Raw genomic sequence first — 17955 nt, forward strand, 5'->3', positions numbered from 1 at the left:
TCTGGGGAACAGACGCTCACCTGCGCACCTCAGACGGGCTTTCCCCGCCGCCCTCCCTGGCGGAGGGGATGGACATCGCTAGACCTTTGTCCTCGGGACCCGAGCGCGGCCGGGCAGGGAGGGGGACTTTCGGGGAGCAGCGCGGGCACCTGCACCCTAGGAGACTGCAGACCCGTCTGGGCTCCCGAGACCGCCGGGCGGAAGCTCTGGAGGGGCCCTCCAGCGCGGGGACGGGGTCCGTGGCCACCTGTCCCGCAGGGGCACGGGGAGGGCACGAGCGACCGCTCTAAAGAGTTAGGGATCCCCGTCTTTCCCAACCACGGGAACGGCCCCCGCTCCCTCGTGGGGCTCGCCCCGCGCGGGCTGGGCCGGGCTGAGCCTCGGCCGCGGCGGGCGCAGACCCGGTGTCCGCTCGGCGCCCCCGCCGCGTCCGCACCGCCACCGTGAGGCCGAGCCGGGGACGGTGCCCCGTGGCGGCGGCGGCCGCGGCTCCGCGCTCCTCGCCGCGCCGCCCCGGCCGCCGCCGCCGCCGCCGCCGCCGCCGCCGCCGCGCCGGGCACGGGCGGGGGGATTTTCCTCCCGTTCCCCCCTCTTTCGCGCTCTCGCTCCTGTTCAGCGGGAGAGCCCGCGGAGCCAGGGAGGGAGCGAGGGAAGGGGTGGAGGTGGCGGGGGGGAGGCCGGAGGGGCGGATCCTGCCTGGGGGCTGATCCCTCCCTCCCCTCGGCCGGGCTCCGTGGCGGCAGCGGCGGCGGCGGCGGCTTCATTCCCCCTCCTCCCCCGGGAGCGGCGGCGGCGGCCGGGCCGGGGCCCCAGCGCGGGCCGGGAGGGGGCACGGCGGTGGCCGCGGAGGCCAGCGCGGGAGGAGGCCGCGCTCCGCGCCCCGGGCCGCGCCGACCTGCTCGACGGCCGGCCCGCCCGCGCCCAGGGGCCCCGAACGGTGGGGCCGGGCCGGCGGCTGAGGTAATGGGGGTGGCAGCGGGGCCGGCCGGAGCGGGAGCGGGGGCGGGGGCGGGGGCGGCGGGGCCTAGGAGGACGAGGGACCGCGCGGGGGGGGGCGGGGAGAGGGAAGCGGGGGGCTTCCCGGGCCAGGCGGGGGCGGCGCGGAAGCGCTCTCCCGGAGCGAGGGCGGCGGCGGGGAAGGAGAAGGCGGGTGAGGGGGGAGCTGAACAGCGAGGACCCCCTCCCGCAGCCGCCATCTTGTTTCCCTCCCCCCCCCGGCCCTGGCTGGCGAGCCGCCGAGTCCCGCCCCCGCCATGTTCTCCAATTGGTCAGACCAGAGGAGGGTTCCGCCCCCTGAGCGTCCCTTGGCCCCCGGTTTCTCCTGACGGGCAGGCGAGGCGACCAATGGGCGCTCGCCTCTCTGCCCCGCTGGTTCGCTGGCGCTAGCTTTCTCTGTGTGAGGGTCGGACTCCGCGTCAGTCGGCCTCTGGTGCGCTCGCCCCCTCCCTTCAGGGGAGGCGATGTTATTTCCCTCCTTTCTCCTCGGAAGGGTCAAGATTCTTCTGGAAGAGGTGCCCCTTTAAAGGGGCAGGGGCCTTGGCAGGGGCGCTCCCTGTCTCCTGAGTCTCTGGTGGGCTACGGGGGACACAGGCTAATTGCAGAAACTCCTCGTCCTTCGGAGACCTGGGTGGGGTGGGCGAGTGGGGGCTCGGGGGTGCTGAGAGGACCTCTGGGGGCGTTGGGGTATCAGGAGGCGTGTTTGTGGCAAGGGCTGTGTGGGTTGAGAAACTCCCGCCAAGAAAACTGGACTGTAAGCTCCTTGTGGGCGAAACTCGTTTCCTCAGCAGCGGCCCTCGCCTCTCCAGAGTTGGCCTCCCGGTGCCCAGAGGCTGGGCAGGACCCAGGAGGTTTTCCGCAGATGCTCGCTGCTGGGGTGACGGCTGACCCAAGCTGCTAAGGAGGTGGCAGGCAGGGAGAAGAATATACAGCGCCTTAACAAAGGAGGGTCCACAACCTCTGTCTAAAACTTTGAGGTTAGCGTTGAGGCAGATTTTCAGGCCTGTGCGAGGATCTCCCTGCCCATGAGGGCTTGGGGGCAATGAAGCAGGACTGTTAGCCTGGGCTACCCCCCCCCCCCCCCCCCCCGAGTTGGCATTTGTCGGGCATGTAGTGGCCAAGGGCCTCTGGAACCTGGACAGAATTGCTGTGATGATTCTGTTGCCTTTTGTTCCAAATGGGGTGTGTGCCTGCCTGGCACTGTTCCTCAGCCAAGTTGTTTTTTGTTTGTTTGTGTCACACTTTTTTTTTTTAAGATTTTATTTATTCATGAGAGACACACAGAGAGAGGGGGGTAGAGAGAGAGAGGCAGAGACACAGGCAGAGGGAGAAGCAGGCTCCATGCAGGGAGCCCGACGTGGGACTCGATCCCGGGTCTCCAGGATCACGCCCTGTGCTGCAGGTGGCCCTAAACCGCTGAACCCCCTGGGCTGCCCCTCAGTCACACTTTTAAATGAAGATCTTAATACCTTATTCACATAGAGCAACCCTTAAGGGATAGATTTCATTTTCATTTTACTGGTCGAGTGTGGAGGCCCAGAGAGATGAAGTGACTTTCTCCAGGTCACACAGGGCCAAGATTAGAACCTAGATAGCCCCAGAGCCTCGTTTTGTACCAGACCATGGCATCTCTATGGTGGTCCTTCTTCCCACTGAGATGAGTTCAACACATCAGGAGATCCGGGTTTGAATTGTAGCTTCGGGTTGAGTGGCACCTTTCTGAGCTTGTTTCTTCATTTGTAAGATGGAGATGATATCTGTTCTACCTTCCAAACTAGTTGAGAGAAATGTTAAAAAGTGAAAGGGATTGGGGCACCTGGCTGGCTCAGTTGGTGGAGTGTGCAACTCTTTATCTCAGAGTCAGGAGTTCGAGCCCCATGTTGGGGGTAGAGACTAATTTTTAAAAATGTTTTAAATCTTAAAAAAGTAAAAGGGATTTGTAATCTGCAAAAGTGTGCTAAATTATCATCATCATCTCTGCTTTATAGATAAAGATGGTAGATCCTGCAACCAAGGTGACAATCTCCTTTTCTCTTTTAAATCCTCTCACTGTTGTACTTTTCCAAGTCTCTGCCTGCACCCTGGGGTACCATACCTCTAATGTCTTTCCTGGTAGTGATGGCCTCAAGTAATTGCTACCACAGCTTCTTAGGAGCTTGTCATAGTTCCTTTTACCCATAGAATGATGTGGGAAACTTTAGGGCTTTCTCCTAAAGTTTCCCACATCATTTCTCCTTGTTGCATAAGGGTAGGGTAGGTATAAGTATTTGGGGGAGAGAGGGACATTTGAGGTAACAGAATGCATTAAGAGTTTATCTCAGATATTGCCCCAATCACCTTAGCTGTAGGTCCAATGAGGATCCCAGATAGGCCACTTAAAACTTCAGTGCCACTTGGGGCCACTCCCAGAGCTTCTAGTGTTTCTGCTTAGATATACTAGTCAGTGCATCCTGAATGCTGGCTTTTCCAGAGACAACCTGCATAGGATAGTTTGAAGTCTTTAGCCTGCACATAGTAGACATTTCAGGTGCCTTCACCTCTTCATTCCTGGGTTCAGGGGATAGGGTTTCTGATCATTGTAATATGGGTTGGGAGAGGGCTTTAGACCTGTGAGGTGTTTTGTTGTTGTTGTTTGTTTTTAAGATTTTATTCATGAAAGACACAGAGAGAGGCAGAGACATAGGCAGAGGGAGAAACAGGCTCCCAGATAGAGTCCAATATGGAACTTGATCCCAGGTCCCCGGGATCATGACCTGAGCCAAAGGCAGACGCTCAACCACTGAGCCACCCAGGCATCCCAACCCGTGAGTTTTTGATCTTCTGATGGGGCCACTGGTCATAAACAGAGCTTGAAAATGGATGCTACTTTTGTTTCCTTTTTTTCTGAACCCTTGACCTCCCCCTCCTTTTCCATAGTTAGCTGTTACACAGCCTACATGCATCATTAGAACTCTAGGTGTCTCCCATGTTGTAATGATCTGTTTACTTTTCTGTCCCTTCAATTAGATGGAGCACCTAGATGGCAGGGATCATGCATGTTGGAATTTTTTTTTTTTTTTTTTTTTTTTTTGCATGTTGGATTTTGCCTTTCATTCATCTGATACTTACTGAGTGCTAACTTAGGAGCTAGCACCATCCAGGTGCTGGGAATACAACAGTGAACAAGATAGACAAAATTATTTCCCCTCACGGAGCTTACATTTCTGTGGAAGGAAGCAAACATTCATGATAAGTAGGTAAATTACATAGCATAATAAAAAATGGTGTTGTGTTACAGTGAAAAATAAAACAGAATGAGAGATTGCTAGTGAGGGAAAGAGATTGGCAGTATTAGATAAGAGTGGTCAGGCTCTCATTGAGAAGCAGTGTTTGTGAAAAAACTTGCAGGAGCAAGTTGTGTGGATGTCAGAGGGGCAGGATGTTCAGACAGAGGAAACAGTCTTCTTGGTGGCCTCTCGATCAGATGGAAGGGTGAATGAGTGCATGCCTGAACCTTCAGCTCTGCCTCCTGGTCTCTCCATAGGCCTGTCCCCTTGGTTCCCAGGTGCCATGAGGAAGCCGCGCCGGAAGTCGCGGCAGAATGCCGAGGGCCGGCGTTCCCCATCCCCCTACAGTCTGAAGTGTTCACCTACTCGGGAGACCTTAACATATGCCCAGGCCCAGCGGATCGTTGAGGTGGACATTGATGGACGCCTGCATCGAATCAGCATCTATGACCCACTCAAAATCATTACAGAGGATGAGCTGACCGCCCAGGATATTACCGAATGCAATAGTAACAAGGAAAACAGTGAGCAGCCTCAGTTCCCTGGTAAGTCCAAAAAACCCTCCTCCAAGGGCAAGAAGAAGGAGTCCTGTTCCAAACATGGATCTGGCACTTCCTTCCACCTCCCGCAACCCAGCTTTCGCATGGTGGACTCAGGCAGCCAGCCAGAAGCACCCCCACTGCCTGCTGCCTACTATCGCTACATCGAGAAGCCACCTGAAGACCTGGATGCCGAAGTAGAGTATGACATGGATGAGGAGGACCTTGCCTGGCTGGACATGGTGAACGAGAAGCGACGTGTAGATGGGCATAGTGTGGTGTCAGCAGACACCTTTGAGCTGCTGGTAGACCGGCTTGAGAAGGAGTCCTACTTGGAGAGTCGCAGCAGTGGGGCCCAGCAGTCACTTATTGATGAAGACGCCTTTTGCTGTGTGTGCCTGGATGACGAATGCCACAATAGCAATGTCATTCTCTTCTGTGACATCTGCAACCTTGCTGTACACCAGGAGTGCTATGGTGTCCCCTATATCCCTGAGGGCCAGTGGCTATGTCGCTGCTGCCTACAATCTCCCTCCCGGCCTGTGGATTGCGTCCTATGCCCCAATAAGGGTGGCGCCTTCAAACAGACCAGCGATGGGCACTGGGCGCACGTGGTGTGTGCCATCTGGATCCCTGAAGTCTGCTTCGCTAACACCGTGTTCCTGGAGCCCATTGAGGGCATCGACAACATCCCACCTGCCCGCTGGAAACTAACCTGCTATATCTGCAAGCAGAAGGGCCTGGGGGCAGCCATCCAGTGCCATAAGGTGAACTGCTACACGGCCTTCCATGTGACATGTGCACAGCGGGCTGGGCTTTTCATGAAGATTGAGCCTATGCGTGAGACCAGCCTCAATGGCACCATCTTCACAGTACGCAAGACTGCCTACTGTGAGGCCCACTCACCGCCAGGTGCTGCCACTACTAGGAGGAAGGGTGACTCCCCTGGAAGCCTCAGTGAGGCTGGGGATGAGGAAGGGCTGAAGGAGGGGTGTGGAGAGGAGGAAGAGAAGGAAGAGGTGGAAGAGGAAGAGGAAGATGAAGGCCAAGGTGGGGTAGGTGGCCCCCTCAAGGGACTGCCCAAGAAGAACAAGATGGCTTTGAAGCAGAAGATCAAGAAGGAGCCAGAGGAAGTGAGCCGAGATACACCCTCCACTGTCCCCATGGTCACTGTCCCACAGATACCTTCTTATAGGTAAGCCTGCCCAGGAGGGCTCCCCGTGGACTGATAGTCTCTTCTTGGGTTGGTGTTGGCCCTGAGCCAGGAACTCTTTCCCCAAGCATGGTTGGTGAATGTTTGTTCTCTTCTGTGCCTTCTCCTTTGGGCCCCAATCTGGTTTGTGGTTTTGATTTTGCCTTGAGAGCAATGTATTTCCTGTGCTTTAAGGTGAGACAGTTAAGTGGCTTAGAAACCCAGGTGAAGGGTGTCTAAGGCAATATTTTCAACAGGTGCACAAGTGACATTTGAGACAGGATAATTCTTCACTATTAGGACTGCCTCATACATTCCTCAATGTTTAGCATCCCTGATCTTTGTCCGTTAGTGCCATTTGCATCCCCTCCCTCATTGCTTGGTCTTTGTGACCGTCTCAAACACTCCCCACATATGTTACCAAAACCTCCTGTGGTGATAGAAGTGAGAACCACACGACTGCTGTCCAGAAAGCTCTGTCTGGGAATGATGGGGACTTTGTGTGAGGGAGTGGTGGTGTGGGGAAGACATGATCTTTCTCTTCTTGAGAAGCTTCTAGATTTAGGGGAAAGGATCACTTGGTTCAGTTGTATAGCTAAGCCACCTTGGTCCCCAGTGAGTCTTATAGAGAGACCATTGTACTTATTTTTAACCATCAGAGAAGTAGCTGTTGGAGGGCAGAAAAGCAAGAGACTGGAAAGATTTTCCAGTAGAAGCTCATCTCAAGGGTGATATTCTTTAGAAAGTATACAGTGTTGGAGCAGAAAGGAATATTGGAAATTATTCATCTAATGTAGTCCTTGCACCTTCTCCCACACCCCCAGATGAAGAATCTGCAGCCACAGGAGGTAAAGTTGTTCATGCCTTTGTTCATTCACTGAGGTGTTTATTGAGTACTTACTATATGCCAAGTCCTGTTCAAAGGGCTGGAACCAGGTGGGAAGCTATAGAACCTGACCACAAGCTGGGGCTCATGATGCCATCAGTCTCTGTTCCTGCTGTTTGCCTTCTCTTGTTGAAAAGGATAGGGAGAAGTGAGTGCTGGAGGGTAGCAGGGAATGAGTTGTAAGGGGAACAGGCAACCAGACTTGTCAGTCTGGGAAGGAGAAAAAGAGCAGAGAAGGGCAGGAGGGAGAGGCTCCTATGGCGAACTATGGCTGGAATTAGAATTCAGTCAACTGGAAATGACTTGTAGTCACAGAGCTGTTGTAGGCTCTTCTCTGATGTTGAGTTGGTCCATGCTTAGAAACATTTGTAGGGTGGCTATGCCCTGGGACTAGTCTCTTTGGTTGTCACATCTGCTCTGATAGATGTGTCTTACAGGGGTCAGCATAGCATGCTGGCTTAGAAAACAGACCAACCTGCTTTTGAATCCTGCTCCTGTTGCTAACTACCTGTGTGACTTTTGGCAAGTTACTTCTTTGAGCCTTATTTCTTTCTAAATGAACCTCATAGGGTTGTTGTGAGAAATGAAGGAGATGATATAAATAAAGCACTTGGTACAGTGCCTGGTAAATAGTAAGCGCTCAATAAATGGTGGCTGCTGCTGCTGTTTTATTCTTCTTCTTCCTCTCTCTACCTACACAAATGCTAGGGGGACACTCCATGGCCAAGAGGTTATAGAGGGAGGGGGCTGCCTGCATCTGGGCAGGTATGCTTGGCATGGGCATTGGTGGGGATTTCTTCTTTGGGGAAAGGCTTAGATCTTGATTTTGTAAGCTTGGCTTTGGGGCAAGAATGTCTGTGGAAATGCATAGGGCACTTAACTTCCTTTCAGTGGATAGAGATGAAGAGAAAAAGTGGGGGGCACACAACAGGAGTATTGAGGCCTTGCTTATTACTCTTACTCTGTGAATAACCAATTTGGGGACACAGGGTGCTGTAGCAGAGAGATCACGGATTCAAATCCCATTCAGCTCCACCATCCTTCTGGCCACATTAGTGACTTTGACAGTTCATCCAGCCTCTGTTCCTAAGCTGCCTTTCCATCTTTTGTTACCATGAGACTGATGTTACCCACCTTGCAACAGGACTATTAGGATAAAGATTATAGGCTCTTATTAATTCCCTCCCCTTTTGCCTCTACCTCTCCCACCTGCCACATATTATTAAGTCCTGACCTTAAGACTTCTCTATTGGGTTAATTGAGCCAGCTAAGTTTTCAGATTCTCCGTCCTCTTATCCAGTTTTTTCTTTTCTTGTTTGTTTCAAAATTAGACACTTTTAGGCTGCTGAGATCGTTAATGAAAAACCAGAGGTCAGACGGCTCTGAAGTGTTGCATTTGAGCTCAGAGAGCCATAGCCTGGCGTACTTCTAGTTTTCCTTCCAGCTTGCTTGTGGACTATTCTCTGGTCTGGGGGGACCCTCAGCCACAGGGCGCAGGAAGTAGTGACCACATTGCCCATAGCTTACTCAAGTTCCTGCTCTCTTTTCCTGCCTATATCAAGAGTTCAGGGCACAGGCCTATTTCCCAGGAGTCTAGGACCACAGGAAACAGGGTTCCTGGGAGAGAGTTCTTCTGGAGAATCAGGACTGTAAGATAGGGGGGTGGAAAATCAAGTGATACATCTATCACATGCTGAATCCGAGCTGCTTAACTTTGCTTTCTTTTTTTAAAGCCTTTCTCTGAGGTGAGGCAATTGGCCACTTGATTCCATCTTCTTTCATATGTAAGGTTCAGAAATGAGCTAGGGTCTGAAGAGGAGGCTGTGATCAGGGCTGCCCACTGACCTTGTCTTTCACTTCCCTGTGCCTCTACTCAAGGTTGAACAAGATCTGTAGTGGTCTCTCCTTTCAGAGGAAAAACCAGTTCATACAGCGGCTTCACAACTATTGGCTATTGAAGCGGCAGGCACGGAACGGCGTCCCTCTCATCCGACGCCTGCATTCCCACCTGCAGTCCCAAAGAAATGCTGAGCAGGTAGGTGAAGTGATTGAAGGTGGTGGAGGAGGTGGAGAGTGAAGGAGGAGGAGGGATGGTTGGGTCACCACTCCCTGAGCCCTCTGTAGAGCCTTTGTGTCAATAGGCAGTCACACTTCCAGATGGCATCTCCCAGGAACGACCTCCAGCACTGTAGAGCTCTTGGTCCCAGACAGCAGCTCCTCCTGGATGGGAGAGGGTTGATTTTGGAGCAAATTCTAGAAGAGAGTAGAGAGCAAGCCCAACTTCCAAGTATGTGGGGAAAACCTGTAGACATGGCAGAAAGGAAAAAATGGGTTTAATGAGGGCCAGGTGGCCATGTTGCATAAATTAGGACAAGGAGCATTTTTCTTAAGACACTGTACTGACATCTGCCAGAAAATGTTTTGTAGAAAACATGCAAATGTGCCATCTAAGTTGTAGCACAGAGCCTGGCCAGTTGTGGTGACCTTTTAGCCGTGGAACCTTGGTTGGAGGTCTCCTGAGAGACTTTTTTTTTCCCCTTTTTTTAACCGTCTTTAGTTTTTTCTCCCTCCTCACTTGCTCCATTACTTCTGCCTTTAAATATTTCCACACTATCACCGCAAAGATGAAGCAATCATTTACGTGACTCTGATGCCCTCTAAGTTCTGTCTGATTTCACTTTTGCCTTTTGTAACTAAAGTCCTGAAGTGTAAGTCTGTGTCTCCTCCCTCCTTGAGGTGGGGAGGATTGCCTGCTCCCCTGTAGCCTCCTTTGGAACGTCAACCACCTCCTCCCAGCCCAGCAAGCCTTACCTCACATTCTCACCGTAGTGGCCGATGGGCTGCATTTTCACCATGGATCACTCTTAGAGCTTCTCCATGACCCCATATCCCTCCTTCTCCACCTGGCTGACTGCACCTTGTGCTGACTTGACCTGTTACTCCTCAGTAGTAACATTCCCAGGGCTCTGATGCCTGCCCGTTTGCTGGGAGAGCTCGTGCACTCTCATAGTTGTAAATAAGCGTGGTAATAGCTCCAGATTTCTTGTCCTCATCCCTTTTCTCTGCCTGTAGTCCCTCTGGGGCAAAGGAACTGCAGATGTCCATGTAGATGTTGTTTCCTAGAATTCAGATATCGGAAACTGAATTCTTTATCTTTCTTCCTCTTGGTAAACTTATTTCTCCATTATTATTCTTTTTTTAAAGATTTATTTATTTGAGAGAGCGAGAGCAGAGGGAGTGGCAGAGGGAGAGAGTCCTTAAGCAGACTCCCCACTGAGCACAGAGCCTGACATGCAGCTCAACCCCACGAGACCATGGCCTGAGCCAAAATCAAGAGCTGGACACTTAACTGCCTGGGTGGCCACCCAGGCACCCCTGCCCATTATTGACATGGAACCTTCTGCCTCCTGACCTCAGACATTCCCCATCTTGGAGTTACTTTTGATTCTTTCCTCCATAACAAGACACAGTTAATCATCCCTTATGCTATTTGGGGCCAGTTTATTGGCATATGGTCTTTTGTCTCCATTCTACAGCTCACCCGCTCACCCAAATTCCCATAATTTCAGCAATAGCTTTCGGGTAGTCTCCCGCCTCTAATTCTTTCTTTGCTGTTCAACTGATACTGTCTTACACACCATTTTCCAGAATCTATTCCTTTTCCAGAACATAGTCCCCCTCTCCTGGCAGGCCACATGCAGGTTCCTTTGCCTGGAGTTGAAGCTTCTTACCAGCTAAATCCTGGAGCTTCCTTGGCTACTGTGGTTCTCCAGCCTCTCTGCTCTGGCCGGGCCATTTTTTCTTTCTTCTTTCTTTTTTTTTTTTTTACCAAGCAGAGAGTCATTTTTTTCTGCCTTCACACTTCTTCCCTGTGGTCCCTTTGGTTCTAGCAGAGGCCTTTCTTACTGCTTTGTTCACCTATGTCCATCACTACATGTGAAATCCTAGTAAGATTGCTTCTGTGGGAAGCCTTCCCTGACCTAAAATCAACCCTCTCAGATCCTCTTTATTTATCTTCTCAACATTTTATATTCAGTTTACCTTTGGGTTTTTATTATGTTTATGCTACTGTGCCCTTGTGTGTCCAACCCTGGGCCTCTTCCTTCCCCCAACTCTAACCTCTTTCTAGGGCAGGAATCACTTTTTTGAGTACTTGTAGTGTTTTAAAGTATGTTCAAGCCAGCTAGTACAAGCTGGTAATAAGAATTTTACTTTGTTTTTTAGACAAGTGGCAGCTTTAGGATGAAATTCTTTCTACCTCGAGGTATTGGTTTCCTTCTGAAATTCTTTTCCAGCCCTAAGGGGCACAGCTCCACCACCCCCCTTGGTATCCTCAGGAGGAGGGGAAGTCGTCCCAGCTCTCACTCCAGTGGTGCTTATTGTGGGGCAGTTAAGAAGCATTGCTGGAAGGCTAAGGGAGTGCAGGAGAAAGGCATGGGGCAGAGAGGGCAGAAGGGCTCTCAGGAACATGGGTCAGCCAGGGTGTGGGGCCCTTACCTGCCGAGGCCCTGTGAGGCTAGAATAGGGAAAGGGCTCTGGACAGGAAGCGGGCCTCCAGCAACTCCTTCCTCTCCCTTCCTTCCTGCAGCGAGAGCAGGACGAGAAGACAAGTGCAGTGAAGGAAGAGCTAAAATACTGGCAGAAGCTCCGGCACGACTTGGAGCGGGCGCGGCTGCTGATTGAGCTGATTCGGAAAAGAGAGAAGCTCAAGAGGGAACAGGTGAGGAAGATCCCCCAGCCTCAGGGCTTTTGTTCAAGATCTTTTTCTCCTACTGTCAGTGTGGCATGGAGAAAGCCAGGAGATCTGCCTGGTGTCTGCTTCCTCCCCTTCCTGCTCATCACTGTGGGCTCCAAGACCTGCTAGTCTGTACTGGGTATGGTGCTGCACATGGCTTCTAACTGCGGATTCAGCTTCTGGTGGCCTCATGCGGAGGCTCATTATCATCTGCCTGGGCCCCATCCCTGGAATTTATGACTCAAAATCTCAGAGGGAATCTGGTGTTAAGTATTTTGAAAAGTTTCTCAGGCCATTCTGATGGTCATCACTGCTGGGAGCTTCTGAGAGCGTTTTCACTTGGCCCTTAAAATACTTACGGTCTTAATCATTTAAATTTTCCAAGCTCTAGCCAAGGAGGGTCTAAGCATCTAAGTCTGAGGAATGTTGAGGAAGGTAGTGTAATGCAGGGGTTAGGAATATGAGCTGTGGCACTGGATTACCTGGGTTTAAATCCTGGTTCTGTCATTTAGTGCTCATGTAATATTGGGTAAGTTGCTTAATCTCTTTATGCCCATTTCCTTGATTATAAAATGAGGGTAACAATAGAACCTACATCATGGGATCCCTGGGTGGCGCAGTGGTTTAGCGCCTGCCTTTGGCCCAGGGCGGGATCCTGGAGACCCGGGATCGAATCCCACGTCGGGCTCCCGGTGCATGGAGCCTGCTTCTCCCTCTGCCTATGTCTCTGCCTCTCTCTTTCTCTCTGTGACTATCATAAATAAATAAAAATTAAAAAAAAAAAAAAAAGAACCTACATCATAAGCTTGTGAAGAAGAGATGACTTAGTATATATAAAGGGCTTAGAGCCGTGCCTGGCATGTAGTAGGGGCTATAGAAGTGTCAACTGCTGTCATGATCATTATTGATAGTTTTTGCTTCCCTGAAGCGTCCACTGGCACAGTCTGCACATCACAGAGAGTAAGTGCTATTAATTGAATGAATGGCAAGCCAAAACTGTTATCTCCAGTCTAGGAATAACAACTATTACTTGCATGCTTCAGAGGCCTGGATTAAAGACGTTCCTTCTTCTCTTTCTCCAAACCCTACTTCACCATTGAGCTCCAGCATGAGCCTGTAACCTCAGTTTCCACCACCGAGACTAGGCAGCTCTTGCCATACCTAGCATGTCTGGGTGGCATGGAGGGCATCTCAGGATCTTCTCCATGGATTTAAATTGTGTTCACCATCCTAGGCCTGGTCTGACAGCTGAGTTTTTCTTCTTCCCTCTGGTTCAGATAAATTAAAAGGAAAAGGAAGCAGGTGGGCCTGTTTTAATGTCACCAAGAGGAAGGAACATTTCATAGCCTTTTCACATTAGGGCATACATAGAAAATCACACTTACGTTGGCTGAGGAGGTGAGCCTAGAGGCCCTAGTTATCCCAGGCCAACCCAGATGCCCCAAGGGCCAGTGGGATCAATATTAGCTTACTAAGTGGGAATTCTGGCCCAGGTCACATTTTATATCATCAGTGTGCTCTTTGAACTAAGTCAGTCCTGGGTTCAAATCCTATCTTGTTGGGTTAGTGACTTCCTCATACTCTCTCCAAACCTCAGATTCCATATTTGTAAAATGGGGATAGTAGCCATTTGTCCCTCAGGATTATTGTGATGATTAACCGGAGTAATGCAAGTAGAGAAGGCAGTATGGCTTAGTAGTGAAGAGCACACACTGTGGAATCAGACTGTCTGGGATTGAGTCCCTACTCTGTCCATTATTGGCAGTGTGGCCTTGGGTCAGTCAATTACTTAGTCTCGCTGTGCTTTGGTTGCCTCTTTATAAAATAACTCATCTGTACCCACCTCATATACTTACATTGAATAAAATGTTTAGAGTGTTACTTGGCATTTGGGAGGGACTGTGGACATGTTAAATATTTTTTAAGTTTTGGTATGGTGCTTGATACATAGGGAACATTTATAGAGTGGTTGATAGCTGTTGGTCATTATTTCTAGCTGAGGGTTGGGTGATCACTCCTCATGTACTGGTTAGCTTAATATCCTGTGAAAATGTGTGGTATGTGATTGGTGAAAGTCAGGTTATGAAGAACAAGTTTGGTGCCTCTTTGCAGGGGCGTCCTGATCTCTTTCTACCTTTTGCACAGGTCAAGATCCAGCAGGCTGCCATGGAGCTGGAGCTGATGCCATTCAATGTTCTGCTGAGGACCACACTGGACTTGCTGCAGGAGAAGGATCCGGCACACATCTTTGCTGAACCTGTCAACCTGAGTGAGGCAAGTTCCCTCACCACTTCCTGAGCAGTGAGCCCCTCTTGAACTGGAAACAGGGTCTGAGTAGGCCAGGAAGGGGGTTGGGCCACAGGGTGGACAAAACCTGGGGGTTTCTGGCACAGCTAATAGACTTGCCCATAGTGAGGGATCAGCAGGCCAGGGGGTGGGCCAGGGTCCTGGGGCTCTGACTGAGCCAGCGTGCCAAACCAGAAAACGGGGAGGCAAGAGTGCTGGTGAAGGGTGCACCTGTTTGGCTAGTAAATGGTTGTTGTAATTGTACAGGTTTTATATGTTTAGGTTCCAGATTACTTGGAATTCATATCCAAGCCAATGGATTTTTCTACTATGAGGCGGAAGCTGGAGTCTCATCTATACCGCACCTTGGAGGAGTTTGAGGAGGACTTTAACCTTATAGTTACCAACTGCATGAAGTATAATGCTAAAGACACAATTTTCCACCGAGCAGCTGTCCGTCTGCGGGACCTGGGAGGGGCCATCTTGCGGCATGCCCGGCGGCAGGCAGAGAACATCGGCTATGACCCCGAGAGGGGCACCCACTTGCCTGAGTCACCCAAATTGGAGGACTTTTACCGCTTCTCCTGGGAAGACGGTGAGAAGCCTGGATGGGTGGGGAGAAGAAGGACTAGGAGGAGGCACAGGGATGGAGCCTAGAGAGCCAGGGACTGGGGTGGGCCTTGGAGCTATATAGGGTAGACACAAGGAAGAGAGCTGAGGGTAGGCACAAACTGGGATATACCTGCTTGTGGCTGCATTAATTCCAAGAGTTAGAGTTTAATTTGCTGAGTGTTTCTGGAATGGTAGGAAAGAGAATTAGGTACTAGCTGTCTATTTGAAAAGCTCAATCTTTAGCAGGGGTCTTCCTCCTCTGGATACCCTCTGTATGGCATGGAGCATGGGGCAGAGAGAGTGCAATACTAGTCTATATGTGGCTCTTTCAGAAGAGTGTAAGTAGAGGATCAGGAAAACAGAATTGTCTCTGAGACCCGCACTCTGGCTGCCTCGTGCCTACTCCACAGAGCCTGTAATTATGACTGTGAACTGCTTCCTGCAGATGTTTCCCAGATTCTGACCTTGTCCCTGTGGCTGCCCTCTGGGCAGTGGTGTCACCAGGGCCAAGGCCCCATAGTGACGCTGCTGGAAGCCACTGGCCCAGGTGTTCCAGGAGAATATTTTGCATCCGAAGAATCCAGTCCCTTCCCCTTGCCCTGGGCTGGGCAGGTCCTTCAGCCCCTTCTGTCCTCCCTTCTCCCTGGCAGTGGACAACATCCTCATCCCAGAGAACCGGGCCCATTTGTCCCCGGAGGTGCAGCTGAAGGAGCTGCTGGAGAAATTGGACCTGGTGAGTGCCATGCGGTCCAGTGGGGCCCGGACCCGCCGCGTCCGCCTACTGCGCAGAGAGATCAATGCACTTCGGCAGAAGCTGGCACAGCCACCACCACCACCACAGCCACCATCACTGAACAAGACTGTGTCCAATGGGGAGCTGCCAGCCGAGGCCCAGGGGGATGTGACTGTGTTGGAGCAAGCCCCACAGGAGGAGCCAGAAGACGATGGGGACAGAGGTGAGAGACAGGAGCAGTCAGGGTTAGAGGCCAAGGTAGGGGAGTAAGGGTTAAGCCAAAATCTCATAGTAGAAGCATCTTTCCCTGAGTTTCGGTCTTACCTTTGTGGGTAAGTGAAAACCCTTGGAGGGGTCACATTTCCATATATATCCAGGGATGATATTCAAGATACTTATAATCAGAAGAGACCAAAATTCAGCAGAGTAGATATTGGCTGTTGTATTGGAGTGTGCTTCTGGGGACCATTGTTGTGGATACTTAGTTGCTAAATTGTGGACAGGTTTGGAGAATTTTAGAGCCTGGGGCCCAGCAGGTCTTTACTAACCAATAAAGAAGCATCACAGTATTTTGTACCTGATATGGTTGTATTGCACACACTAGTTAAATATTAGCTCACCTTAGACCATCACGTAAGTAGGCCCTTAGGGCAGATTAGGTTGTGGGGTGGGAGGATAGAAAAGGAAGATCTACCTCATGGCTTTGACTCCAGCTGACCCAGTCTACAGGCCCATCCCAAGCAGAAAGGCCAGATTGCAAAAGACATCCAGAGAGGATTCTCAGAGACCTAACCTTAAAACTGAGCTGTTTTCCATCCTTCCCCTTCATTGAGGACAGAACTGCATTACTCATACAGGTCCTTGGAGCTGAGCCTATAGCTTATGGATGGTCTGCCACCCACACAGCCTAAAAGGGTTCAGAGTTACCTCCAGAGAGTAAGGGGCCAAATTGCAAGAAATGGCCCATTTTATTTTACATTGAGAATAAGGATATGGTTGGGAGGTCCCATTTGGCAGTCATTGTTTCTGACTCCCTGTGTGGCAGTCAGCTTGTCTGTCATTTGTATCCCACTCCTGGGCTGTGGCGATGCAGAGTCCTGTCCACTGGCTGCAACAGCTTCTCCCATAGGGTTTCAAAACAAAATTCCCAGGCCCCAGCTCCCAAAGATTCAGATAAAGTAAGTCTGGGCTGTGGCTTGGAAATTTTAATTTTTAAACATTTCACTTGGCAAGTGAACAGACATGTTTGGGAACCAGTGATTTAACTCTCATCTTTCCAATTGTAAACTTACTCTTTTTGCTTGTCCTGCTTGCTTGCTTTACTGGGTGATAAACAAAATATTATTGATAGAAGGAAAAACACTTGAGTCGAGTGAGAGTTGTATATTTCTAATCTGTAAATGTGAACTTGCCTGAGTATTGATTAAGTCAGGTGGCTTTTCTTAGGTGTGGTGCAATGATTTGTGACTGTTTCATCAGACTCACCTGGTAAAGCCTTTTAAAAAAATACCCCATCATTAGAGATTTAGTTTCAATTGGTCTGGGACAGGACCTTGACACTGAAATTTTTAAGAAACTTCCTAGGTGATTCTAATACATACAGTTTATAGTTAACTAATGTAGATAAGACTTAATCTTGCATTCTCTTTGTCTCAGACAGGAGACCTGGGATATGTGTCAAAATTTATAAAAGCCCCAAGCCTCTGGTTCGTGGTTATCAGTGTCATTACCTGGCTTGTAGGTACAGACTTTTTCTAAAATGTTCAAGCAGGTTCTCTTTTTCTCTAACAGACGATTCCAAACTGCCTCCCCCACCAACCCTGGAGCCCACTGGGCCTGCACCTTCCCTGTCTGAGCAAGACTCTCCTCCAGACCCTCCTACTCTGAAACCCATTAATGATAGCAAACCTCCAAGCCGATTCCTAAAGCCCAGAAAGGTGGAAGAGGATGAGCTCTTGGAAAAATCACCTCTGCAGATTGGGAGTGAGCCCTTGCAACGCCTGCTCAGTGACAATGGCATCAACAGAGTGTCTCTCATGGCCCCTGATGTCCCTGCTGGTACCCCACTCAGTGGCGTGGGCCGCCGCACGTCAGTCCTCTTCAAGAAGGCCAAGAATGGGGTTAAGCTACAGAGGAGCCCAGATAGGGCCCTAGAGAATGGTGAGGACCATGGTGCAGTGGGCTCTCCTGCCTCTCCGGCCAGCATCGAGGATGAGCAACACTCCCGGAAGCGGCCAAGAAGCAGGAGCTGTAGTGAGAGCGAAGGGGAGAGGTCCCCCCGGCAGGAGGAGGAGACAGGTGACCATACCTGTGACTTCTCTATTTCTCATCTACTTTCCTGCTTTGCCTTGCCAGCCAACACCTCCCCTAGTTGGTTGCCTCCCTAATGGTCCCTGTGGACACCAATAGAAGCATTGGGGGCTCTGTAGCTTAGAGTTGGGCCTGGCACATGGGTACTGGCCTGGAAGAAAAGGCTTTGAGAAAGTAATTCCAAAGGACCAGATTTTGTCTGGGGCCCTCTTTGGCCCTGAGGGGAATGCAAAGTTATGTGCCATAAAGTGATTCCGACCTTCACTTCATTCATTCATCAGATACTTCTATCAGGCATTATTGTAGGCACTTGGGGGGAAAAAAATCAATGAACAAAAGGCAAAAATCTCCCTTGTAGGGGAGAAAGACTGGAAGCAAATAAGTGGATTGTATCTTGTAT

General features: G+C 50.7%; 1 protein-coding gene across 5 annotated transcripts in view; it reads left to right on the forward strand.

Moving 5' to 3' along the window:
* The first annotated feature begins 881 nt into the window (after positions 1-881).
* BRPF3 (bromodomain and PHD finger containing 3) overlaps positions 882-17955 on the forward strand; it is a 34735-nt gene continuing 17661 nt past the window's right edge. For 3 of the 5 annotated variants that reach the window (XR_005367613.1, XM_038553861.1, XM_038553862.1), the window contains exons 1-8: positions 882-960; positions 4520-5996; positions 8758-8914; positions 11468-11599; positions 13760-13888; positions 14183-14495; positions 15163-15468; positions 17037-17543. Coding sequence is in view for 4 of the 5 variants with exons in the window: in XM_038553861.1 (XP_038409789.1) it covers positions 4546-5996; positions 8758-8914; positions 11468-11599; positions 13760-13888; positions 14183-14495; positions 15163-15468; positions 17037-17543 (2995 nt within the window). In the remaining variant the exon portion in view is untranslated. The remainder of the gene's footprint in view (positions 961-4519; positions 5997-8757; positions 8915-11467; positions 11600-13759; positions 13889-14182; positions 14496-15162; positions 15469-17036; positions 17544-17955) is intronic. The other 2 variants (XM_038553859.1, XM_038553860.1) reach the window with 2 other exon arrangements.

This window comes from Canis lupus, chromosome 12, assembly GCF_011100685.1.
Source record: "Canis lupus familiaris isolate Mischka breed German Shepherd chromosome 12, alternate assembly UU_Cfam_GSD_1.0, whole genome shotgun sequence".
In the NCBI taxonomy this organism is placed as follows: Eukaryota; Metazoa; Chordata; class Mammalia; order Carnivora; family Canidae; genus Canis; species Canis lupus.